Source organism: Xiphophorus hellerii, chromosome 23 (genome assembly GCF_003331165.1).
Source record: "Xiphophorus hellerii strain 12219 chromosome 23, Xiphophorus_hellerii-4.1, whole genome shotgun sequence".
NCBI classification, from domain to species: Eukaryota; Metazoa; Chordata; class Actinopteri; order Cyprinodontiformes; family Poeciliidae; genus Xiphophorus; species Xiphophorus hellerii.
In genome coordinates this window covers 20,438,896-20,466,843 of record NC_045694.1, presented here as the reverse complement: position 1 = coordinate 20,466,843, position 27,948 = coordinate 20,438,896, and the positions used below count along the sequence as shown (strand labels likewise).

The window sequence follows — 27,948 nt, the reverse complement described above, 5'->3', positions numbered from 1 at the left end:
AGATAGTCAGTATTTATTGCAGATATCCTAAATTGAAGCCTCTGTACAGCTTAAAGGTAAATCTGACGCCTTTTAACTAATCAAATTAACAATATGTGTAGTCATAAATCAATTTAAGATGTCTGGAATCATGTGAGGAAGGTGACAATCCAGACAGAAGAACTTGTTTGCTGATTAAATTAATCTGCAAATATCTTCTCAGGAACTCATACAAACAGTTGTTGGAATACATGAAGAGAGAATTATAATCCTGCAAATAAAGAGAGGAGCTTCTACTGAGCTGCTGGAGATAAATCAGCCTGTCACATCGTCAGGCTGCAGGAGGTGAAAGAATGAGGAAACAGATGCATCTCTCCTGCATGCAGATCATTGATAATAACCTTTAACAATAAACAGATCTTATTGCTCAGAATCGGGCGCAAGTTCGGGCTGGTTTCAGTGGCCCCGCCTACATGATCAGCATTAATAATAAATGCTTATAGGGTGGCTTCCTGCATACCTCCATCAGTATGCAGGATGCCTTAAAAACATACCTAGTGTTGCCTTGACGCCTGGTTGGACCTAGCCCACCGTCAAGGCGCAGTTCCTGCCTCACAGAGCAGATCTACCACCCCCACCCTATCTTGACTCTCCCAATCATCTCCTTCAGACTAGCCAGCAGCAATTAGCAAACACCTGGTGGAACTGTGCATCTGCTGCGCTCGTTGCACAGACTACTTCTCATTGCAATGCTGGTAAAGACATTGTTTAAAGGGTTACAGAGGGGCATTCATTTTATGAATAAAACTCACAAAATGAGTTTTATTCATTTTACTCACTCAATAAAATGAATAAAACTTTATTATACTGAATTAAGTTTTACTGAATGAAGAAGAATAACAGACACCAAAGGATAATTTCAAAGGTTTAATAATAAATCTGCACAGCTTGGTGTGTGGCATGCTGGGGGATATAGGAAGGAAGAGACGGGACTCAGATTTCCTTCCAGGCTTTATGCACTATATCCAGCTGTCACTGTCACTGGGTCAGAGGTGATGTCACTCTCCACAGATCACCAGTACATCACAGAGGTCATCAGGTTTTTTTTAGTATCCAACCAATGGAAATGGTTGAACTGATATTCAAATAAAAAAAGCAGAGTTGGGAGCCGAGGCCAAAACAAAGAAAACAGGACTACCACTGACTCCCAACTCAACCACAGAAAACAATATATAATTTTTAAGAACCTCAAACAGACTTGAACTGAAGTTTAAAGGAAATAATAATAGAAATAATAATGACAAAAAAAAGAAACACGGCTTGGTATGTGGTATGTTGAGAATGTAGGAAGGAGGCGACGGGACTTTGGTTTTCCTTCCAGTCTATAGGCACTTTGCAGCCAATCATAAGCTTTTTTTTCACCGTTTCCCATCAACGTGATCTTAGAAAGATGAGTAACCATCCATCCAATCCTCCATTTCTGCACCTGTTTATTGTGTAGTTACACAATCAGCAGGTTGTGTAATTATCACCTGGAGGTGAGGTACCCCCTGGTGAGGTCGTCAGTCTGTCACCTATCTTGGATCTCAGGACAGAAAACGGTGCATGTTGCACCTTTTTTGTGTGGGGCAGAGAATCCCCATATTTTCCCAGACCATTTAAAGTGCCTCTCTTAACTTTTGAAAGTGCTTGTGGAAAGCCTTGCCTACAAAGGCCAAGAAACTTCAGTATGTTAGGTTCGTTAACTCTTTCAGTAACGAACCTAACATATAAGTTTCAATATATGTGCATCTCATAAAAAAATTTATTAGACTTTTGGAAAACTTTACCTACTAGGACAAATAAACTTTTAAATATGTTTGATTCCTTTAATTTCATCATCTATGCCCTTCATAACTTTTTTGAAGGACTTGTAGAAAACCATATATAGATAGATAGATAGATAGATAGATAGATAGATAGATAGATAGATAGATAGATAGATAGATAGATAGATAGATAGATAGATAGATAGATAGATAGATAGATAGATAGATAGATAGATAGATAGATAGATAGATAGATAGATAGATAGATAGATAGATAGATAGATAGATAGATAGGAAAAGTCATGTTTTACAAAACATATATATCACATGGATATAAAAGTTTTCTATTTGTTTTTGATATGGTGAATTTTAAAGTACATAAAGATATATATTTTTACCGCAAATATAGTGACATGATAGCCCTTGTGAGTTTCAACCTCCAACGTTTCAGGATCCTATGATGTATCAACGCAGACTCCACTACAGTACCCCACAGGGATATATTTTCTAAAAACTGCCACTGGGGGTGAGTAATGAGGCAATTTCAAAACTGCGGCATTTAAAATGTAATAAACGGGTTTTCATATATGATGCAAAGATTATTATACTATAGGATCACCACATATCGAGCTTTCTTTTTTGTGTGTGTTTTACAATCATTTTGTAATCCTATGTACCCTGTGATTTTCAACAACCAATCAGCTCTTTTCCCGACCGGTGCGTTTGATTCCTTGCACCGTGCGCTCCTTTCAGCATCCTCACCGTGGTTCTCAGTCTGTGGCCATAGACCAGTGCGTGCGTCGGCTGGCAAACAATGGGTTAAAATTGTCCAGTCCGTGACAGCTGCTGGAGCGCAGGTTATTAGCTAGAAACGCGATTCCCCTCCACATTATGGCTGATATTTGTGTAAAATAAAACCGGAGGTGTCAGGCGAAGCTTTCATGCGATCCACTCATCTCCCCCCTCCTACATGATACAGAGGCCTTACAGCGGAGAAGAAAAACACTCTTTTTTTTTTTTTTTAGTAAACTGCCGGTCAAATACACAGGAATAAATGGTAAGTGACATCAGATTTTATTGGAGGGGCAGGCTTTATGCATTTTTCTTTAAACTACAATTTATTAATAGGAGCTGTTGGGTTGGTTTTGTAAAAAGACACACGTACAAAACAAAAAAAACAAAACAAGAAAAGCTTTTTCATTTCATTTTCCTCTTGTGAAATCCAAACAGGCAACCAGTGCCAAGAGGCCATCCCTACAGGGTCCAGTGCCCCCTCCTCGCAAGAAGACAACTCCCAAGCCAGAGCTGACTGAGGAGCAGAAGCAGGAGATCAGGGAGGCCTTTGAGCTGTTTGACACAGATGGCTCTGGACACATCGATGTGAAGGAGCTCAAGGTAAAAGGTCTTCTGAGCATGAATACAAGAGTAAAAATGTTTTCCAGGATCACTCCAGTGCATGTTTCTGATTCTGCGCCAGGTTGCAATGAGAGCTCTGGGGTTCGAACCAAAGAAGGAGGAGATCAAGAAGATGATCGCAGAAGTGGATAAGGATGGGACGGGAAAGATCTCCTTCGCTGACTTTCTGGCAATCATGACACAGAAAATGGTATTCAAGCACATAGTGTGGTTTACAATGCCTAGCAGCTGCATTTATACATCTGCTTCACATTTTGGTTACGTTATAACCACGCTTTGTTTTTATAAACGCTTTGGCCGTGTTTTTTTTTTGCAACATATTACAAGCTCAGTCAGATTGGGCAGCTTCAGTACACTTCCTATTCTCTTTTGGATTTAGGCTTGTACTTTGACTGGTCCATTTTATCACTGAATACGCTTTGATTTAAGGTGAAAAGTGAAGTTATGACTACAAAGTGACACTTTGCAGTCATAACGTGGTGAAATGTTGGGTAAGCTAACATGTGAATAGTTTTGCAAGGCATTCCACATGGAGTACTCTTTGGATAATAAATGAGGAGACTACAACAGAGTACTTCTGTTTGAAGACTTCGATCGTACCAGTTCGGTGTACTTTTCCAGTAGAAAATTCCTAATAATATTGCTCTCTCAATTTTCAGGCTGAGAAAGACTCCAAAGAGGAGATCCTTAAAGCGTTCCGGCTGTTTGACGACGACGAAACAGGCAAGATCTCTTTTAAGAACCTGAAGAGGGTGGCCAAAGAGCTCGGAGAAAACCTGACAGACGAGGAACTGCAGGTGAGCCACATCGCACAATGAAACATCCACAATAAAAAATTGTTTTATTTACTTCTACATTTTCTGTTTGTGCAGGAAATGATAGATGAAGCGGACAGGGATGGGGACGGAGAAGTGAACGAGCAGGAGTTCTTGCGCATCATGAAGAAAACCTGCCTGTACTGAAGGCGATGCAGAGTCACGTCTGGACAGCGCTTTGTGTGTCATGCTGCTCATTCACTCATGTAGAAAACTTTTAATTGTTGTGTTGTGCCATAATTGTCACCTAAAACGTATCAAACTGCACGGTGATATATTAGAGTGGAATAAACGTAGGACTGGAAGACGACAGGTGAAAAGCCAAATTACCAATCGTATTTGATTTAAAGTCATAAAACTAAACATGCTGCAGGTTTCTAAAAGGAATATAGATTCACATTGATGCCAAATTCAGTTGAGATCATTTGAAACTTCTTAGTGCCTGCTAAAACCATGAAAAGTACATTCCAGTGCTTTATTTGCTAGACGACTTTGTGGATCAAGTTCTGCCGGGCTCTTCGTTTTTGCCCTTTTTATGCCAATTTTAGTGCAATGCGGAAAACTTAACTTGGATAAACGGGGAGTGCCGTCTCATCCCTGCACTCCCTGTGGATTTGTGCCTGCGCCTGATAAAGGTGCCATCACCACAATCAGGGAAGATGCTGCACAGATCCACACACACACACACACCTTCCTCACTTGTCCCACCAGAGTGCTGAATATTGTACGTTTCCTATATATTTGATTCTGCTGTGGACATTTGCTCCTCTGAATTGTCGAGTGCTTTGCATATTGTGAATTGAAGCGTGAATACGTAGCAGAGTAGTATTTAAAAAAATAAATAAATATGGTGAAGCAGTCTGTCTTGTTTTTTGTTTTTTTTTGCATTTCACTATTGCAAGCTGCATTTATCCATATTTGATCAGCTCTGTTAGGTTACATTAAATGACAGCCAACAACAGCAGGGCTGCATGTGAGCAGACATAATATATCCTACCTGTAAATATTTGCTTGATAAAGTCATGGTAATAAAACACACCAATATCTTTGAGTTACACTCACTTCCATTCGATTAAAAACATTACTCATGTGAGTAGTGCTCATTACTTACTTACATTAACAACATCAATAATTCAGAAGAAAATTTTAGAGTACAATAAACATCCCCAAGTTTACTTTCATAGCCAACTGTGAGTCATGGCAGATTTTTAGTCTGCTATGAATTCAGCCGTTCAGAGTTGGACTCCTGTCCCTGAGGCCTCTCTCCCCGTCTCTTTCCTGTCTGATCTACTGCAGATCAAGGCCACTAGTGGCAAGAAAAACTTGAGAAAAAAAAATTTGTTTTATGTACCAATTTTTTATTGTTAAAATTACTGGCAAAACAAAAATCCAGCATATTCTAGAGAGAGGATAAGACATGAGACAGTTCTATCAACTTGAATACAAAAAAAATATAGTGGACAGAAAACGTTGCTGTTTTTGTTCACATTTCCAGTTACAGCAACCAATGACAAAAGAAAAAGCATCACAGTGGCCCGAAAAGGTCATAGAACATAGAAAGAGGTAAAGAGTTTTCAGTACATCCGCTCATTCAGCTTTCACCAAGTTTGGTCTTTGAGGCAAAGTCGGTGCTCAGTTTCCGCATCACTTCTCCGTGGCTCTGCCCCGCGTTCCCATAATTCTCTTTGAGAAATGTGGCGAAAGGCGCGGGAGCCCGTGGCTTCGAAGGAGTCAGTAAGACCAGCTGACCTGTGCAGAGCGCGCACACAAACCTCTGCGTGTCCAGAGACTTGGAGTGGCGGCCGATCCTGCGAAGAATCAGAAAAAGAAATAGTTGACAGAAGTATGTGGTGAACAATTTAAGCCAATTAAAAAGAAAATTATTTCAGTGGAGTTAATTAGAACTGCTCCGATCAATCTGGAACAAATCGGCCAAATTTCTTTGATCGTCAGGTCAAATATTGAGAAATTTTAATTTCTATTCCTTAAAATGCATCAAAAGTAAGAAACATCCTCTACTCTTTTTCTGCTGGATTCAAAACTAAATATTTCTGTCAAAGTAACTTCAGAATTTTTTTTTTTACAAATGTTGCCTCAATGTTAGAGGACAAAAGTCTGAATCAAACAATCAAAAATGGAAGGTCAGATGTCAGAGTAGACGGGAAATCAGCATTGGTCGGGAAAAGCCTGATCACTGCTCAGACTTACGTATTCTGGCAGCGCTTGCACTGATACTGGAACTTGTACGTGATGTCATAACTGTGGCAGCGCGTCACCATGGGCAGCTCAGGATGGATGAGTGTGGATTTGCGTGCGTACAGCCTCCATAAGTTTCCGTGTCCGTCCCTCACGCCGTTTATCAGCCACGTGGCAGCGTGGCACATTTCATGGATCAGCGTGTCCCTGAGACGATCTGAGACGGGCAGAAATACTGCTGAATTCAGATACCGGCCCAAGAGGGAACATATGTACTCGTCATCAGACATCACTACAGAGCATTTCCCTTTTAGGAGTCTCACCTGCAGAGTCGCAGACTTTGTCGGACAGCTCGATGCGAGCGTAACGGTTTCCTCCACCTTTTTCCTGTCCTGTGATACAGTAACCCGCTGTTTTCCGCATCTTCTTATTCCAGGTTACAGACATGTTGGTTGGGAGCTAAAAAAAAAAAAAAAAAAAAAAAAAAAAACACCCATCGATATACAATAAAGTTAATATTGCAAATCAATTTTTTAAAATGGCTTATTACCAAGCTTATTAGGCGTGAGGACTGGTGGTATAACTAAGCAGCACAGGCTAAGGGTGCCACAGCTAATGGAAACATTAGCATTATACTCAATCACAACACTCAATAACTAGGATCTGACTGCAATTTAACAAAGCATATGGACATTAGCACCACAGACTTAAGTATTTGTTCATTTTTTGCAAGTCATTTTATTTTTGTCACGACATAAACGAACACAGAATATTTTCTGATGTCATGAAGCCTTAATGTACACCAAAATGTAACATTTGCACTTGCACTGTAGCAAACAGCATCACCTCTCATGCACACAATTATCCCAACGTGGATAAAGCCAAAAGAGGCTGTTTCTTATAATATTTTAATAATGCAATCCCGCTGAAATGAGCATGTGTGCATGTTTTTAACAAAAATACTTGTTAACCAAATAAATGATTAAAAGGTGCATTCACAATCGCTTAAACCCTAAAGTTTCTACCATCTGAATGTAAACGAAGCAAGAGAAAGTTTGGATTCAGATCACCTTGTTGTCAAACACGCTGGTATTGTAGAGCTGGTACAGCTTGTTTGTGAGTTCTTCCTTCTTCTTCTTGAAAATGGATCCATATATGGAGCCAGGAACTGTGAGTGACTCCAAGAAGCAGCCAGGGGTCTTACACACTGATATCCTGGAAAGAACAAGTCCAGATAAATCTCTCTATACGCGACATTTAAAGTTGGCAACATTCAGACTCGCTGTTGGTGAAGGCAGATGTACCTGCTCACAGCAGCGGGCCTGGGGTCCGTCTGACTGACTTTAGGCTTCAAAATGGAGGATTTTCCATGTGCTTTTACAGCTTGAGGTTTCTCCTTGATCGGTTTCGAGCTTGGCGTTGTGAATGGTTTCACAGCAGGAGCTGAGATCACAAGCTTTGTTTCAGATTCTAAGGTACAAAAAAATTAGAATAATTAAGGAAACCGATATTAGGCATACAAAAGTTTATCAAGATTTTACCTTTACTGGTGTTTGGGGTGAATGTGGTGCTGGTGAGATTGTTTTTCTTTTTCAGCCTCTCCAACAGGGATGCAAACTCCTCCTCAGAATCGCTCGACTCGACCAGCCTAGAAGGCGCTGATAAAGTCCGCTTGGGTGAAGTTGTTAATGCCGGAGTGTTACTGGGAGGACGGAGGAAGTCAGATAAACTGGGCAGCAATGGTGAACGATTCTCTTCCTGCTCGTTTTCACTCTTTTCAACTCTTTGCAGAGATTTGGGCTTCGAGTGACGAGTCTTCCAAGTACTCCTTACGATAATGTTTTCATCATCATCGTCCCCACTGTCGCTAACAAACACCGGCGAGTTCAACTGCGCGAGAGGTCTTCTGAATGGACGCTGCCCTACTGGAGTTTTGATCTTCTGAGGAACTGCAAAATAGAAAGCGTATATAATTAACTTGCAAATGCTGCTCAATCTCATTTCATCAGTTCACTCAACTTGCCAAAAAAAAAAAAAAAAAAAAGATTACAAGAAGATACACAGCAAACAGAGTCTTTGGTCAGATGTGACCAAAACTGAACTTCAAATTTCAAAAGAATGCCGTAGTTATAGGGAAAGTCTTAACTAAAACGACTTAAAAACACTACCTTTTAAGGATGACTTGGTTTCAAGGAAATCGTCATCAGATGAGAAATCGTTCACTATGAAGTTTTTCAGGCTGTTGGAAAAAGACAGGAAGGGTAAAGGTTTGTTTTGTTTCATTTCAAAGCCATGTTTCAATAAAAATATAGTCAGAAACTAACCTGTCTTCACTGCCACTTTCAGATCTTATCCTGGCTTTGGCGGCGGGGGTTTTCTCTCGCTGCAAAACTTCAGTGTCAAAAAGAGAAACACGAGACAAAGACATGGTTTCACAACTGACTGGTGTACATTTAAACAAAAGTAGTAACGAACTTACATATCTCAAAGTCGTCTTCATCACCTGAGCTCACCACAGGAACATTTGAGCTAAAATACCAAAAATAGTTTAATCTTTCCATACTGTATATATAAAGAAAAAAAACTTCTTGCTGTGTTTGCCATACCAGAGTGTCTTTGCAGCACTGATTGGCTTCTGTGGCTTAGTTTTTGTTTTGGGTGTAAAGTTTTTCATAAGAACTAAAATAATAAAAAAAAGTTGACATTTCATAGAAAACAGGACTCTCATCATTAAAAGGATGAAAACAGAAACAGAAATCACTCACAGTTGTCAAACTCTTCATCACTGGACTCGCTAGGAGCTCCACTTGTCCCACCATTACGCGTCTTGCCGATCATACTCACCAACTACAAACAAAACCCACAAATATTCATCAAATGGTTTACACTGCTTAAGGCCAGGTGGGTCATGTTTAAAGGGTAACCTTTTTTTGGGTTGAGTCCAGTCCCTCATCCATCCAGCCCATCTTTCTAGCAACTCTGTCAAACGACTTGCAGAGATCATCGTTCATTTCCTTCCCCCTCTCCTTAAAAAACAGTACCTGTGTCAATAAAGAACTTGTATCACACAACCAAATATTAAAAAAACAGTTTAAATTAAACCGATCGTTAATTATCTGTAGCCTACAGGCCCTGCAGCTACACACTTCGGGGGAAGAAAATGCTAGCATTTCCATTAGCAACACAGCAATAACTAGACAGTCATAATGCTAAAGCTAGCAGGAAAACTTTTCACCGAAATGTAGAATTCATTCAAAGTGAGAAACATCGAAAAACTCACTATAATTGAGATGCCACGTCTGTTATTAAATGGAGACGAAAATAAGGTTGGCAACAAAACGTTTCGTAAATTCAAATCGTGCGAAAACGTTACGTCAGACGTCAGGAAGATATTTGACCAATCAGAGTAAGTTTATTGTAATACGTCATCACGTGGACATCTGCAACGTAAGATACTGTCTTCAGCTTCATTGCCATAGACGTAAAGATTTTATGTTACTTCGGTTTGTTGTAAAAGACCAGATTTTTTGTTATTTAGTCAACATATTCTGTAAACTGTGATTTAATTGGTGAAGAAATATATTTCTTAACAGCATGTTGTGTGTGTGTGTGAGAGCAAAATGGACAAATAGAGAACAAAAATTGTTTCTGGCTTAATATATCTATAACACACAAGTAATGGCTCCACCCATGTTCTCTGTCTCCACTAAATAAGAACATTGCCCCTGCATGATTCTGCCACCACCATGTTCCCACCATGGGCATGGTGAACTGAGGGTGACTTTTTCCCCTACACATGGTCCTGTATCTTTTTTTTTTTTACATTCAATTTCAAAGCTGCTTTATTCACCACAAAGAGAGTTGTAACTCATGATTTTCCTCAAATAATTATTGTAGATGCTGATGCAAGATCTCTTGTAGCAGTCAGGGTTACAGTGAGGAAATCTCTCGAGACACCGTTGTACAAGTCTCATCAAGAGGACAATTAGGGTTGCACGTCATTTTCTTGATTTTTATGAAAAGTCCTTAGTTTCCTTAACAGAAGCAGCCTTCCTCATCGGGTTGCTTAGCCTTTCATGTCACTGGCTTTCATGCAGCTACAATAGATGGCAGAAGAGGCCGCATTCTCCACAGCAGACTTATAGAAAATATGCAGCATTTTGATCCAAACACTGAAATATATATTTAAACACTGCACTGTCTTTGCCTTTAGTCGTAGGATAAGTTTTATGCCCCAAAATTTTCCCTGTAGTGTTTAGAAAAATACATTAGTGTGTGAATTTATTATGTGCCTGCAGATTTAATCCTTATTGGTATCGACCAAGAACAGAACAAAACATTTTGGTTTCAATCCCTATTTTTTATTATATGTAGAGACTTGCAGCTTCACCGACAGCATACAGTTAAACAGTACAAAACAAAAACTGTTCAGAGCATACTTACCAATCCAATTCCTGGCTTGTGTTAAAAAAACCCAAAATCTATTAAGATATCATTTTTATGCTTTAACTGATGATCAGGTGCTTTCCAAACTCATTTTTTATCCAATTAGGACAAACTCAGTTTGACATCAAATAGGACAACACCTACTGAACAAATCTTTTGACAAAATTATTAAAAGTTGGCATTTTGTGTGGGAGGAAGTGTTTGGAAACTTGCACATTTACTTGTTGCAGCCATTTAAGAACAGCTTACACACACACACACACAAAAAAAAAAAACAGATTCAATTTATGTCTCATTCGTTGCTTGATAAAGCCAATGAAACCTACAATTTAAATGGAGCAACAACGCCGTTTTAAAACATACAACACTCTTAATCCATGTCTAAATAGAACAATTAAAGATGGCTGTGTATTCTCTCCGCAAGCTGCAATTAGTCCTGTACGCACGACGACAGGACTCAAAGGAAAATCCACTGTTCCAAAGTACTGAAGGGAAATAAAGGTATTCACAACCTTCTCATGCTCACAAAGTACATCAAGTGTGTCAATATAAAGAGTCTCAGACAAACTGCCTGAAAATAGCTCAGGCTTCATATCTGGCTCAGCAGATGTGTGACTCGATGACAACATAATGGGAGGCCAAGTGTGAACGTGTGTGTGTGTCGGCTCCTTCAACGTAAGAGTCCCCCCCTTTAGGATAAATGAGAAATATGGAAACAGTCACTGAAGGGCAGGGAGCTTGAGTGAATCCTGACCGTTCAAACTATGCTGCTGATCAGGGTTAAAATAGTTTCCAGTTCAAGCGGTCTCACTGGTCTCCACTGTTAGGTGTTTGACCAAGTGGTCTGGCTTGCTGCCGTTGCTGTGATGTTCCCACATTTGCAGATAGAGCCTTTCCAGGTCTATTGTGTACTGCTTGGTGTTGAACAGGGGACTGCAGATTCGGTGTTTCCAAACGCGCGCTCTGACCATCTTTAGGCTGCAGGATGGAAGAATATAAAACAAGTTAGACGTAACAGAAAACTTTTCCCCCCCCATTAAAAAGGTGGTCAGAAAAGCCATCTACGTACTATTCCATGTCAGATCCCAGTTTGACCGCTACGTCCTCGTATTCCTGACGAGTTTGAGGAATCAGCTCTGGACAGCCCAGACAGTTCAGCTGTGAGGCAGCCACGCGGGACGCAAGAGTCTCACCTGCAAGAAAGTTTGATTAAAAACATATTTCAGAATTGAATCAATTCTAAACAAAGCCATTATTTAATGCAAGAATGAAGTCATTCTTATAATAAATGAGCTTCCTCACCTGGCATAGTTACCATGGGGGTTCCAGCCCAGAGAACATCCATGCCGGTGGTGTGCCCGTTGCACAGAGGTGTGTCGAGGCACACGTCTGCCAGCTGGCCTCTCCTCACATGCTCCTCCTTGGGAGCCACGGGGGAGAAGATGATGCGAGACGCAGGCAGACCCATGTTCTGAGCATACTGCTGGATGTTTGGCTCGCCAACAGCGGGGAAGCGAAGAAGCCACAACACGCTGTTGGGCACACGCTTCAGGATCTGCAGCAACAAGGGAGATTAACGACGGGAATGTGGGTTTTTAGAAAGCTAAGAGAAAACAGAGCTGTTAAAAATGACAACTATTCCACTCACATTGGCCCACATCTGAAGAGTAGGAGGATCAATCTTGTAGAGCTGGTTGAAGTTACAGTAGACAATAGAATCCTCAGGGAGACCGTACTGGGAACGGGTCGTTACCACAATGGTCCGCAACACCTCCTCCCCGGTTGCGGCTTTATTATTGATCTATAATTTGGAGCAAAACAGTGTTGCTTCATTGCTTTTGTCTTCAGCTTGTTCAACAAGGCTCAAAGCATCAAGGGAAAACCTTGTTTTAGATTTTAACCCGGACAAACTAAACCTAGTGTTGCGTCTCTGATACCAAGGATGGTGTTTATAGAACTAAAATATATTTTGAGACATTCATTGAGATACTGATTAAAATAAACATTTAAAAAAACTGACCTGTAAAAAGAAACCATTTCCCTACAATTGTTAAATTAAGCAATTACTGTCGAGTAAGAGTTGAAGCATTAATATACCAAAATGCCTAAATCTTAATACGTTTGATTTGTGCCCAGCAGTCGTACCTGTGTGGTGGCCAGACCGTTGCTGACTGTGAAGTTATTAATGGTGACCTGGATTTGGCCTTGGTTGATCATGTTGATGATTGCCTCTGCTGCAGTGTTCATGGGAATCACAGGCATGGACAGGGCTCCGTTTGTGTCTCCAGCAGCCGGCTCCTGGTTGTTGTCGCACTTCATCTGATCACAAAGGAAAGTTTTAACCTCAAATTTTTAACACAATAATTAACACTGAATTCATTTTGCAATGTTTTTTTTTTTAAACACACCTTTATCACTTTGACATCCGGCAGACTGTCCAAGAAAGCCTTCAAATCGATGCCGTTAAGAACAATCCGGTTGTCAAAGATGTGCCCGTTCGATTTGAAATCAATGACTGCCTTTTTCTGGAGAGTGGATGAAGAATGCTTAGATTTAGGTGGTTTCTCTATGACAGAACAATAAGAGCTGTGGCAACAACAGGGCGCTTCACAAACCTTGAGGTGAGGGAACATGTTGGCATGATCTCCAATGAAGAAGGTGTTGGGCATGTAGGCCAGTTTTTCAGAGTACTGTTCAGCTACTTCAACAGGAGACGTCTCCTTGTCAGTGATGATGTAGTCCATGAACGGAGCGCCGCTGGTTCCAGGGTAACCAAGCCACATCGCCTGTTCAATGTGCAGAAACAGCCATTTGAGCTTTTTTTCCAAGGCCAAAAATAACTAACATAAAGACAGCTGAGGAATTATGTTCCTTTTTCTTTTTTTTTCCCTCTACAGTAATATCTGACAGAAGCTCACCTGAACTGGGGCAGGGCGAAGGGCAAACAGCTCATTCCGTGCTCCTTTGGTGTATCCGTTCATATTGACCAGAATATGGATTCCATCCTGATGAATCCGATCAGCTGCCTTTCCATTGCAAGGAATCTGAACGCAAAGGACAATTTTATGTGCAAATATGTTTTACTGTCAACTTGTTTCAAGCTTCTCTACATAGGACAGACAGTCAATATGAAATTTGCATAATCCAAAGACAGACTGAATGATAGGCTAACAGACAGTAAAACAGATGGAATAATGAATATGGACGATGGACAAATAGAGAATAGATAGAAAGAAAATAGATGATTGAAAGACTGATGGACAGATCAATGCAACCTTTTAGGAAATGGAACAGAGTTCCTTTTTTTCCACATTTATCTTGATTAAAACCTAAAAGTATTCTCCAGCTCAGAGAGGTTACCTGAGAGAGATCTGTGAAATGATGAGCTTCTGCAACCACTTTCACACGGAAGTTAGTACCATCATCAGGGCTAAGAGCGTAGCAGAAAACCTGTGAAAACGGGACGGCAAACAAACATTTTAGAATCTAGCTTTTGTAGTAAATTGACAGACACAGCTGCTGAACATATGATAAAGTTAAGTATGATAAAAAATATTGAAACAAACAAACAAAAAAAAAGAGATTCTGTACCTCAAATTTTTCAGGATTGTGCATTCCAGGGATGGACTGCATCAGATGAGAGGTTGGATGGTTGCCGAAGTCGGAGCTGACATAACCGATGCGCAGGCGACCGCCGCTGCTCTTCAGATCTTTAGGGTGCTCAAAGGCAGGTTTGTGGAGTGCATTAATCTGTAGAGTAAGAAAAAGTGTGAACACACTAACATAGTAGAGGAAAAAATTCTACAAAGAATGAGTCAAATTTTCTGAGAATCAATGAAAAATAGAATCTGCCATACCCTTCTTTTAAATCTCCCTCCATAGCAAGCAACCAATTTACAACCAGCCCCCCTTCTGCTTTTTTCTACTTAGATTAAGCCTTGCTGATTTCTTACCTCCCCCACATACCGGCCCATCCATCACCACCACCCAAAAATATAATTTAAACGTTACTTGCTTTGATCATTGCGAGTACCTTGTCCAGACAAAGGTTTCCATGGCGCTCGGCTATGGCTTTGCGGAAGCCGTGAGACAGAGGATACAGCATGCTGTGGTGGGGGTGAACCGAGGGCAAGCGGTTCTTTTCCAGCTGGTCAGCCACGATGCTAACGAGCTTTTTCATGCGCTCGTCGTAATCAGTCCAGTCACACACAATCTGAGAATGCAAGGGAAAAAAAAAAAAAAAGCCAGATAAATTTACATTTAAAGTTGTCAATGCTAAATTCAACTAGATTGTAAAATAAACAAGATCATACAAACCTGCAGGCAATGAGCCAAGTTGCAATAAGCATCAGGGAAGTCCGGCTTGAGCTTTAGGGCTGTTCGGTAAGAAGCAATGGCTTCAGGGATGTTTCCAGAATCCTAATTAACACATTAATAAGTTAATTTAAAAGCAAGGTGGGGTTTAATTTGAATTCTTTATGTTTAGTTGTTTTTGTGTTTGAAAACAATTGTACAGGCATCAAACAGCAACACCAAACACTGAAACCAGAAAACAGCCCCACCTTGTGGATAGAGGCCAAATTGCTGTGAGCGTCAGCAAAGGCAGGGTTGATCTGGATGGCACGAGTATAGCACTGCAGCGCTCCCTGGACATCCTGCATTTCCTTCAGCGTGTTGCCCATGTTGGAATAGGCGTCAGCAAATGTGGGGCTGATCCTAGAAGTAAAGCAGCGTTTAGCACAGGTATTGACTGATAGGTTGGATATACATAAAACATGGGAATATACATCTTTTGCCACAGCAACAGAAAATAGTGTCTCTAAATATGCCTGTAGTTTAATGTAAATACAAACCGTATAGCCTCCTTGTAATGCATGAGGGCCTCCTGGAGTTTGCCCTGCTGCTGCAGGACACTGGCCAGGTTAGAGTGAGCTGCAGCAAACTCTGGGAACACCTGAATGACAAATATGGAAAAAGAAAAACACCATTAAGTGATGGTGTTCACTTTCCTTTCAAAAAAGTTCACAAGAACAAAAAAACTTACTTCCAAGGCTTTTCTGTAAAGCTGAACAGCTTCTTCGATGTTGCCCTGCTCACGCTTTATGTTGGCCAAGTTGTTAAGGGAGTCGGCGTGAGTTGGACACAAACGCAATGCTGTGTTGTAGCACTCCTCAGCTTCAGAAACCTGATCATGACAGGATTTAACAATTGCTGACTGGTGCAAGTAGGAGCAAAAACAGTTTGAAATGCGGCACATGGAAGGGCAAATTACATTTCCTTTCTCCTTCAGGGCATTGGCCAAATTGCAGTAGGCATCAGGAAAGTGGGGCTGCAATTCAATAGCGCGGCGGTAAGTGTCAATAGCAAGGTCAATGAGGCCCTGCTCATAGTAGACACAGGCCAGGTTGCCATGGACGACAGCATGGTTAGGGCTCAGACTCAGGGCTCTCAGGTAGGCAGCCACAGCTCTGAAATCACACAAGTTATCATTAAAACGTCTGCTCTGCAACAGTCTATGTTACATCTATATATTAAGTGCTGACAAAAATGATCCAAATATGCATTGTACTGTTAAAGATGTTGGAGACTTCTGGTAAGTTGCAACAGTTCAATCCTGAATAAAAGTAGTACGCAGTTACATAGATTAAATAGATACAAAGTTAAATGAGGACCAGCAATACATGAGCTTATCTCACGTACTATTTGATAGAATATTGCCTGTCACAAGTTAATGTCCAGCATATGTAGATCAACTGAATTTACAAATGCTAACTGCAAATTTGTCCATAAGCAATGTCAGGTTTTTAATAGTACCAGTAATGTCTTCTAAGCCTTTGAAAATACCTCTAAAATAGCAGAAATTGAAGCATTGCTGTGTAAAGAATTCAAAAACATTGATGTTTTGGTGGATTAGGAAAAATTTTCACTTAAGAAAAATGTGAATGGTTGTCAGTTTAGAGCCTAAAGATATAGAGAAAGTTTTGTTTTTTAGAAAGTAAGACCAGATTTGTGTGATCTTTTAAACTCACCTGTCAAAGATGCGGGCTTCTTTCAGAACATTGCCCAAATTGATGTATGCATCGAGAAAGTTTGGGTCCAGAGTCACTGCCTAAAATTAAAAAAGAAATGCGCTTAAACAATATATAAAAATACACATAAATTCCGACAAAATATGTCAGATTGGTTTTGTATTTTCATAAAACAAATTCCATATTCCTTCAACTCAAGTTATTTAGATTTGTCCCAAATAGGTTTACAACATCCATGACACTATTACGCTTGAGTATAAACATTTATTTTAAAAGTTTTTTACAGTTGGTATGCAACACAAAATATAAAATAATAACGCCGCTAACTTTGTTAAATTAGAAGCCAACTTCTGCCTTTTTTGGCATTTGCATTTGTTCCATTGTTGGCACATTTGTCCAATTAATACATCATCTTTGATGCAGTTTGTAAACTTCAAAAATACTGATTCTGCAAGTATAATCAACATAAAATTGCTGTATGAATACATCCAACAATTTACAATTTTGATAGACTCGCTGGTTCAGATTTATGATTTTGAAGTGTTAAGTCAAAAAGTTTACCAAAATGTTAAGTCAAGCTGTAATGTAGTAATGATGAAGGATGTCATTTAAATAGAAATAATAATAATAAAAAAACATTAGTTTTTATCTTTCACAAGACTTTTAAAAGGCTGTCTGGACACCTTAATACAATAAATAATAGTTACCTTTTCAAAATGATGAATGGCGAGCCATATTTCTCCTTGGGCATTGAACACACAACCTAAGTTGCTCCAAGCCACTGCAAAGTTGGGCTGAGTCTCAATGGCTTTCAGGTAGCAAGCCTTCAGTGGATTTACAATGAAAACCACAGGAAAGAGGACAAAAGGTAGAGCAGGGGAGGGATTGTAAAATAAAATAGATTGAGAATAAAAGTAAGAAAAACAAAAAGGGCAGAGAAAAGAAAATTAGTGTCCATTCTCCATGATGGCAAAAAGTGAGTCTACAGCATGGGCTCGCAGGCGCAAAACTCTGCCGCGCAAAGCTGCATTGCTTTTTCCTACGCTGCGCAGATCCAACCAACACCTACATGTAGGCCCTCATCCTGCAGTTATGACCACATTTTCAAAATATAGTGGCATATTAATTATCTGTACCAGGAATTGCACATTACAGTATTACATTCAATAGATGGAGTGAGAAAATAACTTAGTACACATGTTGGCATAAACCTCACAACCGTGGATGCTGGCCAGTTAGTGCAGGTGATGGTCCCTGTAAAGCATGCGCAACAATCGCCAGCGCGTCGTGTGGCTCTACTGCCACAACCACAATGCACCACTTCTCGCTGCTTGCAATGACCTTGCGCCTGGCAAAGGTGTTACTTCGCTGCTGCGTTCGCTTTTTGGCCAGATGGGACAGCTGCAGACCACCAACCCCTGCAGAATAACTGCAACACCAGACTAGCCCACACTTGGCACCCGAAGGTTGGCCAGGTTAAAGAAGGGGGCCAATGTGGGTTCAGAAATAAACTAAGGGCAAAATGTTTTAAGGTTTAGGAATATCAGAAAGAGTGTTAAAAAAGGAGAAGAAAAAACATGAAAAAGATTAATAGAAATATTTAATCTAAGAGACAAAAGTCTCTCATTGAGCCAAATATGATTGAAAATTTGGGTGCACTCGGGGGCGAGGCTGGTTTGAGTGGGGAGAGGTCCACAATCAACAGGCCAAAGGGAATGAAGGGGATAAGGGTGAGCATGCTTGCGCTTTCCGCCATTTTGGTTGCTTGGAGGGTAACGCTGCGCAGCCCCTGCGCTACTGCAGACTCACAGCGCATTATCTGCATCATCAGAACGCTGAAACTCCAAATAAAGAAGGAAAAAACAAAATAAAACAGGAAAAATAACCAATATGTAAGAGTTAGAGGGTTCTTAATTGGTTTCTTTTTTTTTAAATAAAAGACACGATTATAGCTTCCATATCCAAGTTTTCTTTTTATATAATATAAAACTGGGTAATTAGTAGAGCTTATTTTAAGAAATGCTTACTGTAAATTATGTTACTTTTGTTTCTTTTTGCTCTTCAAAGGAAGCCACAAGACAGAGGAGCTCAAGCATGAAGAGAGGTGGTTTTTCTTTTGTTGGCATTTACAAACCCGTTACCATATTTTTGGACTTTGTCAGAGTGGCGGTCGCAGCTGGCTGGAAGAAGAGGAGAGGACTGAGGCTGCCCTAGTGTTCCTTTCCGCCAGGCACCTACGCAGGAATAGTGTCACCCACCTGAAACCTTCTAAATAACAGTATCAGTTGTGGAAAAAACCAAAAGAGACAAAATCAGAAAACAAGATCGTTAGTAAAAGGTTTCAAACAATACATTCTTTTAAAATATGGAAATAAAACACCAAATTCACAACAAACAGGGAAAAAAAGCATAATGCTATTCCTAGTTTTCAGTCATGCAATGAATGTAGCATTTCAAAGGAAACAAAAAGGAGTGCTAACAGGGTAAGTGGGAGGGAAGAAAGGCTTTCATGTGAACAGTTAATCAGCGACATATGATCAGACTTCCAGTTAGCCTTCAAATTTGCTTTTACATCAAATTACAGGAGGGCAGCTACTGGCTTGATCTTTCCCAAATGAACTGATCCCATTTCTTTGGGAATATTATTACATATTTTTTAAAAAGGAAAGAAAAATTATTTATTGCTTGATTTTTACTTTCTAGCATTTTCATGAAATATTTTGATTTCCTTATCCTGGCCTGCTTTCTTGAATCCTGGCCAATGGGTGGAGAAAAAAAGGTCTGTGGATTAATTACTTGTATCTAGAAGTCTCCACAGTTCTGAAATAAAGAGGTCATCGCAGTTGCTGCGCACGTTTCTGACTTTCTAACCAAGCATCTGACGCAGGTGGTGGAGTACAGATAATGAGTTGTCTGCTTGACGCTACAGCCGCCATGTTAACTCAACAATTTTTTTTTGAGTTGCCCTATTAAAAACACATCTGAGTGCAGTGGTTATCCGAATAGATAACCATCTGTATGAAACTTTAATCGTCAGCTATGATCTAAAATAACTGATTTATGTACACATGAATAAATGAATGCGAGTGTGCTGGAGTGCAGAGTGGATGAAGCTGATTGGTCAGGAAGACAACTCGGAGCGCGTACACCCCACCAAACCTTAGCGAGCGCGCGGGGGGCGGAGCGACAGAGCGGAGGAGGTTGTGACTCCCCGGTGCTCCTCCCCACTCCGTTACCCCCCTCTAGCACGAAATAAGATGGCCTGTAACCGGCAGGACAACTCCATGCCTCCACATTTGAACCCCACCAAGGTTGCCACCCCCTAGAATGAACAATTTTTCATGAGACAAAATTACATGGTGACTCTAGGGGGGGAAAAAAACCCACACTGACAGCAGCTGAATTGACAGCAAAGCAACATGAAAAGATACAATCATTCAGTAGTTTACATACAAAATAGGAGTATTGCAATTAGGTTATAAACCATCTTATCTTTTGCACTTCAAAAAGATAACCTAGCTTCTCATCAGTTCATGTTTACTTCCAAGACCGAGCCAGCATTTTCCCTCCAGTCAGGACTACATGAAAATGCCCGGCCGAGGTTGGATCCATTTAGTGAATTTAAAAACTCCAGCCTTTCTTCCTGAAAGGGCAGGGGGCTGACCTTTGCTAAAAGGTCAGTGTACAGCAAAGGGTAGTGGGACTAAAATAATATTGTATTGTATGGACAGATGTGTGAAAGTTACTGGAAAACAAAATGAGGCTGTCTAGAGGGAATCATCATGATTTTTTTAGTCCCGTCGTTAAAGCCTGATTGCCTCATATGAATGCTTACTGGTTCCAGTCCAATATTTACTAAAGGACTTTAATAAGACTGGTTGAGAAGCTCACAGTGATAGTTTTCTGTCTTAGCTGGAGGCATTACTCAAAGGGAATTTGTATGCAATTTAAAATGTATAAAAGGGTAATATGAAGAGCATCTATCTGGTCTTAGTGAACACTTCAAATAGAAACAAAAAGCAATATAATCGAAAACAAAAAGAACAACACAGATATATCAGAGCCAACCCACTGCAACATACCTTAGCCTCTTCCAAACGCCCAAGAGCCTTCAGCAAATTACCAAGGTCACTGCGCACGCAATAGAGATCCTGGGAAGGCAGACAGATTTCAGTTTTTATAACTTGGCTAAAAATCAGTGATTACATTCTAAATCACGGGTGTCAAAATCCAGTCCTCAAGGGCCGGTGTCCTGCACCGGTCTTTGTAGATGTGCCACAGGTACAAAACACTGGAATGAAATGGCTTAATTACCTCCTCCTAGTGTAGATAAGTTCCCCAGAGCCTTACTAATGACCTAATTATTCTATTCAGGTGTGGTGCATAAGAGGCACATCTAAAAGTTGCAGGATACCGGCCCTTGAGGAGTGGAGGAGTGCACCCCTGTGCAATAGAAATGTTGCTTGTACTTACCGGGTTGTACTGTAATGCAGACACATAAGCCTGCACTGCCCCCTCCATGTCTCCTGCAGCCACCAGGGCTGCTGCCAGGTTGATGTAGCCATCAATGAAATCTGGCTTCAGCCTCAGGGCATGGCGATAGTGCTCTATGGCTTCCTGCAGCTGCCCACGCTCCTTGTACACATTCCCGAGGTTGGAGTAGGCCTCTGCAAGCATTGGGTTCTGTTTGATGGCCAAGGTACTGAAGTGAGCAGACCTTGGAAGCAAAACAAAATGGGCAGACGATAGTTACATTCCAGCAGTTTTGGGCAGAAAAAGCAGGAAACAAGAGGAAGGAAGAAGACACTTGTCTTAAAGCGGTACAATCAAGCCCTTAGAAGCCCAACACTGACAGTTTGTTATATTGAAACACAGAAGTGAGATAACTGAAGCTGTTTTCACTCCCTTTTTTAAGTTGTGACAAGCTCAGCAAATTAGTTTGAAGAAAAGGAAAGAAAAACAAGGAAATGGAAAGAGAACTGGGATTTATTAGGGGCTAAACCTTTGACTTAGTTTAATCTGCATCGACAGCCTCTGACCAGTAACTCCAATTTCAAGCACTGTAGACCTGAACTGGCTGAAATTTCAACTCAGAAACCTATCCAACATATTCATTTAAAGAGATGCCAATGAAAGTGTGAAGCTGAAATAACTTTTTACTGACAGAATGGAGCATAATCACAACATTGTGAAACATATTGCACTAACATACTCCCACTGTTTCTGTCTTTATGGAGGCAAAATGACAAAAAAAATAGTAGTGCTGTAAACTGTGAGAATGTTTTATCCTGCCATCAATACATTCTGATGAAGGTCTTAGTGTAAAAAGTGTGAAAAGCAAGACATTGTTAGACTGTCATCACCCAGAACCCTCACCCTTCGTCACAAGTACCGTATACAACCAAAATGGAAAGCATGAAACCTAATTAAACAGTGCAACTCAGTATTTTCACAGCTTTTTCCAGTTTAGTTGCATGTACACAAACCAAGAAGCCCCATTGTCGTCAGTTACCACCACACCGCATGTTCAGTGTGCGCCAAGGCGCTAGGTAAGTGATACCTGTCAAGTCTTCGGCACTGGAAGTGGATGGAGGACAGAAGCAATAACACGCCTGTGTTATCAGGCTCCTGCCTCCATAGTTGCATGCAGTGGCGCTCAGCTGCCTCAAAATCTCCTGACTGGTACTCCCGGTGCGCCAGTTCAGCCAACCCTTGGAAGGAAAGAATACGTTTTGTTGGTTCTGGAGCACCAACACAAGCCAAGGAGGGGGGAAAACAACACGTTAGAGGTGATGGAAGGAATGAAATCAGACAAATGAAAACAAAAGAATGAGAATGTTTTCATTATAAAATATAAAATGAACTCAACTGAAGGAACTGATAAAAATCATTGTTAATTAAAGCAGTAACAATGCAAAGATTTGAAAAGCATCAATGTTGTATTGGATCACAAAAATACAAACCTGATAGTTTAATGAGATAAAATGCAAGGCTGTAATTGACCGTTTGTGTACATTTGAAGCATTTAATGAATGTCAACACTGTAGGTTAATAAACCTTTGAATGAGACGGCATCAATTTACCAGTACCGATTTATCAGGACCAAGATATTGGTAATTACCTAAATAAAGCAGGTTTTTATTGAATAAAACATAGAAAAGTATTTAACAGAAAAAAACATGAAAATGTGTGAGATGAAACAAATGTGGGGGAAAGGATGATGTACAGGGAAAATATTTTCCATTCAATTTTATAAATATTCATAGCTTCCACTGCAAACTATCCTTACAAAATGTTAAGAAAATATAAAATATCCAACAATATTGTTGAATGAAAGTATAAAGGTATGACTAGAAATAAAATAAGTATTTAAAAAGTGTTCATCTGTTTCTGCTTTGTGTTTACAGCACATAGAGCCAAGAAGGTTGGTAGTTTATCCAGTTAGTGAAAAATAAAAATACTCATTTCTATTTTAAGGTTTTACTGAAAAAGTTGCTGCTACCTAATTTCTGATTTGGCACTGAAACAACTTTACCATGTCTTGAGCTTCCTTTTTATTCTGTATTAAACAACTGGAACCAAATATCTTACAGACTCTCCTCACTCTGTTTCTCTAAAAAGAAACATCTAAAAATCGCAAGAGGTATTGCTTTTTTACTGTTATGCCCTTATTTAAAAGAGAAGATACATTGGCTTTAATAATGAGTTGTTTTAATCTGATGTAATGAGAAAAGTTGTCATTAAAACAAGATACCGCTGAATTTCTTTCTAAGCTCTCGCAGTTAAACACAGGCTACATAAAAAAAAAAATAAGAGTGATTTTTATAACTAACCTAAGCACAGTAAATGTACATATTGTATTTTCAAATTTATTGATACTCATAGAACAAAGTGCCTTTAAGATTTTCAAAACATTACTTGAATTGATTGTCAAAAATAAACCAAAACAACTGTGGCTTGAAAATTTTTCTACAAACGTTTTCCCACATTTGACGCCATAGTGCTTAAAGACTGTAATATGCCACGTTTCTTTGACAAGGTGTGGCCAAATTTTCTTAAGCACACCATTGTTCATACCCAACCATGACAGTCACAGTCCGACTATTATGACAAGTTAGTTGTCAGAATGAAACTCTTGAGCGTTTGCAATTAGGATTTGGTAGTCTTATATTCTAACTGAACACACAAAGGATTAAAATGTGCTGCAGGTTCTTTGATAGAGGTTGAGGTGTGATACAAAAATTAAGAAATTAGATGATTATCCAACCTCATCTCACTTTTTATTAAATAAGAGTTTCTGATTTCATGCAAAAACGTTAAAAAGATATACAGAAACTAGACAGTTTTAATTCAAATGTCCAAACGTGGTCATTGGTGGCTGAATTATTATCCAGTAGCAGGTATTTCTAAGACAATTACATAACTACAACTCGTCTAACACGTTATATTACTCGCATAATACATATGTGAAATGCAAACTGGCTTAGCAGGGAGGAGCAGAACCATAAATACAGACACGTCTTGCTCAACAAACCTATTAAATATGAAAGATACCATGGCTGTATCCTTTCGCGACAATTATGCAATACTGTACAAACACAATATCAGAGTTAACAAAATGATGCAAATGCTTCAATGATAGCTTAACTTCAAAATATAACTTTTGGTTTTAAAAACCTGGGTTGATGGGTGAAGAAATTAATACCAGTGCAGCATTTGCGCCACATAGTGCTGGCTTTTGTCGGCTAGCTTTATCAGCAAAACTCAGCAACAGATCCCAGTATGGGTGAAATTTTGGACTCAATAAAATATCCCCAATGCTAAATTTAGGAAGCAGTTTTTGACATACAGAAAAACATCACGTCCTTAAATTTACTCCATTTCAACAGTGGAGGGAAAAAAAATTAAAGGCGACTTTCGTAAATAATATAAACATTTATCGCAGAGTAAAGTTTCATATTTGTTCAGTGCACATTCAGAAAATAAAATGCGTTACAAACGCTGCTAAAAGATGCTAATATGACAATGGGCCTCCTATGTTAAATCCCTAAAATATAGTGTTAAGAAATAATTAAAATACCGCCGTAAATAAAACACAGTTTAAGGAGCATCCAATCGACTTAAATATTTAATATTTTTCCAAGTTAAGCATACTTTAACGGTTGTAAAACATCTTAAACAGTAATGCTAGCAGCTGTTAGCCCTACGTAAAACAACCAACCTGTGCTGTCGGCCACATTTCCCACTGAACTCGCCATCTCCTCGGTCTTCGGGGACTGCACGTTGGTCGTCAATTTGCCTTCTTATAAATAACAGCTTCAGAGAAATGTTTTGACTAGTCGTTTTTTTTGTTTGTTTGTTTTTTGTTTTCTAGTCAACGACAGGAAAACACGTTGCCTGACTAGTTGGGTAAGGTTACCTTCCTTAACCTTTCTAACATCCTACTTTTCATAGATTAATTTAAAATAAAAAAATTGCAGTAATTACTATTACTATATCCTAAGACAATAATTGCTTTGTATTATCTAAATTTTCGGTTTAATTCAATATGTTGATGCTAAACGCTTGAAAGCCCCTAGCTTCTTCTCCTCAACAAAGCAGCTATTGAACATAAAATGGCGAAATGGGTGGAACTTGTTTTTTGAGACAAAATAGATCCCAACATCGCAATTGCATGAAACGTTGCATAAATTATAGTAACCTGGACATTTCTGTAAGAAAATGTTATTTGAATAGAAAAATTAATTTCTGTCTTCTGGTGTGAGTAATAACGTCAGAAAATGAAGAATAGTGTAATTGTAAACCTATCTCGCGGAAGAACATATTGGTGCAGTGAGACGAAGCACGAATGCTGTGGAGAGCACCGGAGCACAATTTGCAACATGGCGCTTAAGCAAAAAATAAAGAAGAAAAGAAAAGCAGGTAAAAGAGAGCACATAAAATCAAACAATTAATAAAAACGATTTAAACATTTTTCAGTGAGTTGAAATAATCCTTAAAGCAAACCTCCCACATTCATATATGATATTTTTGCTCTATTTTGTTCTTAGCCACTATCAGGTGGTGAATCTTTCCTTTCCTCTGTATCTTTTTACTTCAGCATCCTCGTCTTCAACATTATCACATCCTGTAGCCTACATCCCAATTCATTTTCTGTGCTATGCAGTTGCATCACACTAATTTCACTTACTTAGGCCTATTAGTTCCACTATTCTCCAACCATCCTACATTTTTATACCATGCACTGCATTTCAGCCTAAACAAACGGCTGAAATGCAGTGCATGGCCAAGTTACCCTAATTGTAACTTGGCTTACCCTAATGTGCAACAAATACATCTTAGGTTACAGAAACAAGAACAAAAAACAAAAACTGTAACTTGCGGAGGAGTGATAACACAATTTGTTTTTGACAATTGCAACTTTTGAAGTGTTTTAAATCATATAGGCTGATAAATGGTCCAAATTTCAGGTAAATTATAGCCAGCAGGAAAATTGAAATAGTCAATAATTAATTACGATTTCACCCCGCCTCTCGCCCGAAATGTCTTGCTGGAGATAAGCAACAGCACCCCTTCTGACCCCACTATGGAAAATGGATGGATGGATAATTGCAATTTCTTACCAACCTAAAATCAGTACTGGGCTTTTTTATATAAGTTCCTCTTTGGTAACTGATGTTAACAATATTTTACCCAATAAGTGTGATTTAGGCCACTACTATAGAAGGACTGGATGTGCTGTTCATTTCTGGCTAAATACTGACTGCAGTTGATATTTTACCTTAACCTGGCTGCTTCATAGGTGACAGTTTACAAAGCAACACACTAAAATCCAGAAAAGTGCCTTATGGGCAAATATACAAAAAATACCTTTACACATACAAGAAAGCAACTTTTGACATCATTGTATTAAAAAAAATCCCTTTAAAAGAGCATAATAAAATAAAAGCATGTAACAACATCTGTTTTATTCAAAATGTTCAACATTATTATTCTTTTATGATACTATTTATAATTGCTTCCCCCCAAAACTTCTTAAAAGTTCTTAAAAAAACTTCTTAGGGAAAACACATACGTGTTTAAGCACGTATGTGTTTAAGGCGTAGGAATCATTAACCAAATTCAAAAAAATAATTTAGACACACAAACATGCATCAGATGGAAATATGTGTTCTTCTCTCAAAGTGACATTAGAGATGAAAGAGTGTTGAACTTGGGAAGTTTAAAAAAATAGTGTCACATGATCTGAATTTCCGAAACATGATATTTATGCAAATGTAAAAGCAGGTGAGGTATTATGCAAACAAAGCAGGAAGTCATGCAAAGCCTTTTGACTCCACGTTTCTGAGTATGTGTAGGTGAACTTACTGCTCCACATTAGAAATCTAGAAATCTACAAGCATCGAGGAAGTGACTGAACACTTGTGGGGAGTTTTCCGCGTTGTGTGGGGTTTTATTTGTTTTGCTGAAACAGGTTATATAATAGCCCGATGGGTTAATTTGCGTTGATATTTTCATTTTCATTTCAGTTGATCTGAGTACATCCATATATTTCCACTTTTAAATGAAGCAACCAGTGTACTTCTATTCTGTTTATACATATAACAGTAACTGATTTACAAGTTAATTGTAGGAAGTTTATTTTCCCCCTTTCATTAAATGTTTGTTCATCCACCTTCACTGCTTCTTTCTGGGGTTATTATATCAGGCGCCATGATAAAGATATAATATAATTTATTTCACCTGTCAAAGGACATAATGTTATGGCCAAAAAGTAAAGGTCCATGATAGCTATTCTATTCAGTGGCTGCCTCATGTGGAAACATTGTTTTAGATTTTAGAATCACCAACAGGGGGCAGCATACGGAAGGCCAAGCACAATCACATTCATCCATACAAACTCAGCTTGGGCAGGTTTAAAGTTGTATTACAATTTTCTTGCTGTGGGTGAAATTATAAATCAAATATTTGCCTTTTAGTTTGTATTCTTTTGCTCATTTCACACCAAAGGAACAACATATTTTTCAGCCTGCTTTTGTGTTGCATCAGCTCAAACCTCCATGATAAAATGTAAGTTTATTTTTGATCTTCTTGGCTCATGCATAATACAAAATATTTAACCATGTAGCCCCTAAAGTGATTGTAAATGTGTTAAAGAAAAAGGGGCTACTGCTTGCCCAAACTTTCCCAGCACCTCTCTATGGGAAACCAGTTGACATCACTGCTCATGTTGGTTTTCTTCTGTGTGCTCAAAGCATG

General features: G+C 39.3%; 3 protein-coding genes across 8 annotated transcripts; 1 reads left to right on the top strand and 2 right to left on the bottom strand.

The window, feature by feature from the left end:
- The first annotated feature begins 2,585 nt into the window (after positions 1 to 2,585).
- On the top strand, positions 2,586 to 4,879 carry cetn2 (centrin, EF-hand protein, 2). Its single transcript, XM_032555498.1, has 5 exons — positions 2,586 to 2,844; positions 3,018 to 3,182; positions 3,265 to 3,393; positions 3,863 to 4,000; positions 4,076 to 4,879. Exons 1-5 carry the CDS (start codon positions 2,842 to 2,844, stop codon positions 4,163 to 4,165), a joined length of 525 nt encoding a protein of 174 aa, XP_032411389.1. The 5' UTR covers positions 2,586 to 2,841; the 3' UTR covers positions 4,166 to 4,879.
- A 476-nt stretch (positions 4,880 to 5,355) lies between these two features.
- gcna (germ cell nuclear acidic peptidase) lies at positions 5,356 to 9,620 on the bottom strand. Of its 3 annotated transcripts, none has more exons than XM_032555494.1 (13): positions 9,495 to 9,620; positions 9,139 to 9,255; positions 8,980 to 9,061; positions 8,821 to 8,893; positions 8,694 to 8,743; positions 8,539 to 8,605; positions 8,383 to 8,453; positions 7,756 to 8,163; positions 7,519 to 7,684; positions 7,285 to 7,429; positions 6,538 to 6,673; positions 6,227 to 6,431; positions 5,356 to 5,826 (listed from the first exon to the last, which is right to left on the bottom strand). In XM_032555494.1, the coding sequence occupies exons 2-13, from the start codon at positions 9,223 to 9,225 to the stop codon at positions 5,610 to 5,612; spliced, it is 1,707 nt and encodes a 568-aa protein (XP_032411385.1). In that variant the 5' UTR covers positions 9,226 to 9,255; positions 9,495 to 9,620; the 3' UTR covers positions 5,356 to 5,609. The 3 variants fall into 3 exon arrangements, with proteins under 3 accessions (XP_032411385.1, XP_032411388.1, XP_032411386.1); XM_032555497.1 differs by having other exon boundaries at positions 7,519 to 7,657; XM_032555495.1 differs by having other exon boundaries at positions 9,139 to 9,240; positions 9,495 to 9,609.
- Positions 9,621 to 10,553: 933 nt separating this feature from the next.
- ogt.1 (O-linked N-acetylglucosamine (GlcNAc) transferase, tandem duplicate 1) lies at positions 10,554 to 25,292 on the bottom strand. Of its 4 annotated transcripts, none has more exons than XM_032555484.1 (22): positions 24,911 to 25,292; positions 22,250 to 22,430; positions 21,163 to 21,406; positions 20,772 to 20,840; positions 17,397 to 17,513; positions 16,690 to 16,769; positions 15,933 to 16,128; positions 15,705 to 15,845; positions 15,514 to 15,614; positions 15,223 to 15,376; positions 14,978 to 15,079; positions 14,676 to 14,873; positions 14,252 to 14,410; positions 14,021 to 14,110; positions 13,579 to 13,704; positions 13,276 to 13,446; positions 13,069 to 13,185; positions 12,806 to 12,979; positions 12,309 to 12,461; positions 11,963 to 12,215; positions 11,730 to 11,853; positions 10,554 to 11,638 (listed from the first exon to the last, which is right to left on the bottom strand). In XM_032555484.1, exons 1-22 carry the CDS (start codon positions 24,945 to 24,947, stop codon positions 11,458 to 11,460), a joined length of 3,168 nt encoding a protein of 1,055 aa, XP_032411375.1. In that variant the 5' UTR covers positions 24,948 to 25,292; the 3' UTR covers positions 10,554 to 11,457. The 4 variants fall into 4 exon arrangements, with proteins under 4 accessions (XP_032411375.1, XP_032411376.1, XP_032411377.1 ...); XM_032555485.1 differs by having other exon boundaries at positions 14,694 to 14,873; XM_032555486.1 differs by having other exon boundaries at positions 22,250 to 22,400.
- Positions 25,293 to 27,948: the final 2,656 nt, after the last annotated feature.

Excerpts from the sequence above, each read along its gene's own strand:
- cetn2 (XM_032555498.1), top strand. Across the intron at positions 3,183-3,264 it reads TCGATGTGAAGGAGCTCAAG|GTTGCAATGAGAGCTCTGGG; the intron begins GTAAAAGGTCTT and ends ATTCTGCGCCAG. Across the intron at positions 3,394-3,862 it reads CAATCATGACACAGAAAATG|GCTGAGAAAGACTCCAAAGA; the intron begins GTATTCAAGCAC and ends CTCAATTTTCAG.
- gcna (XM_032555494.1), bottom strand. The coding sequence starts at position 9,225 with ATGAACGATGATCTCTGCAAGTCGTTTGACAGAGTTGCTAGAAAGATG. Across the intron at positions 9,062-9,138 it reads TGGACTCAACCCAAAAAAAG|TTGGTGAGTATGATCGGCAA; the intron begins GTTACCCTTTAA and ends TTTTGTTTGTAG. Across the intron at positions 6,674-7,284 it reads CCAGCGTGTTTGACAACAAG|CTCCCAACCAACATGTCTGT; the intron begins GTGATCTGAATC and ends TTTTTTTTTTAG.
- ogt.1 (XM_032555484.1), bottom strand. The coding sequence starts at position 24,947 with ATGGCGAGTTCAGTGGGAAATGTGGCCGACAGCACAG. Across the intron at positions 21,407-22,249 it reads CAGTGCCGAAGACTTGACAG|GTCTGCTCACTTCAGTACCT; the intron begins GTATCACTTACC and ends TTTGCTTCCAAG. Across the intron at positions 14,111-14,251 it reads ACAATCCTGAAAAATTTGAG|GTTTTCTGCTACGCTCTTAG; the intron begins GTACAGAATCTC and ends CCGTTTTCACAG.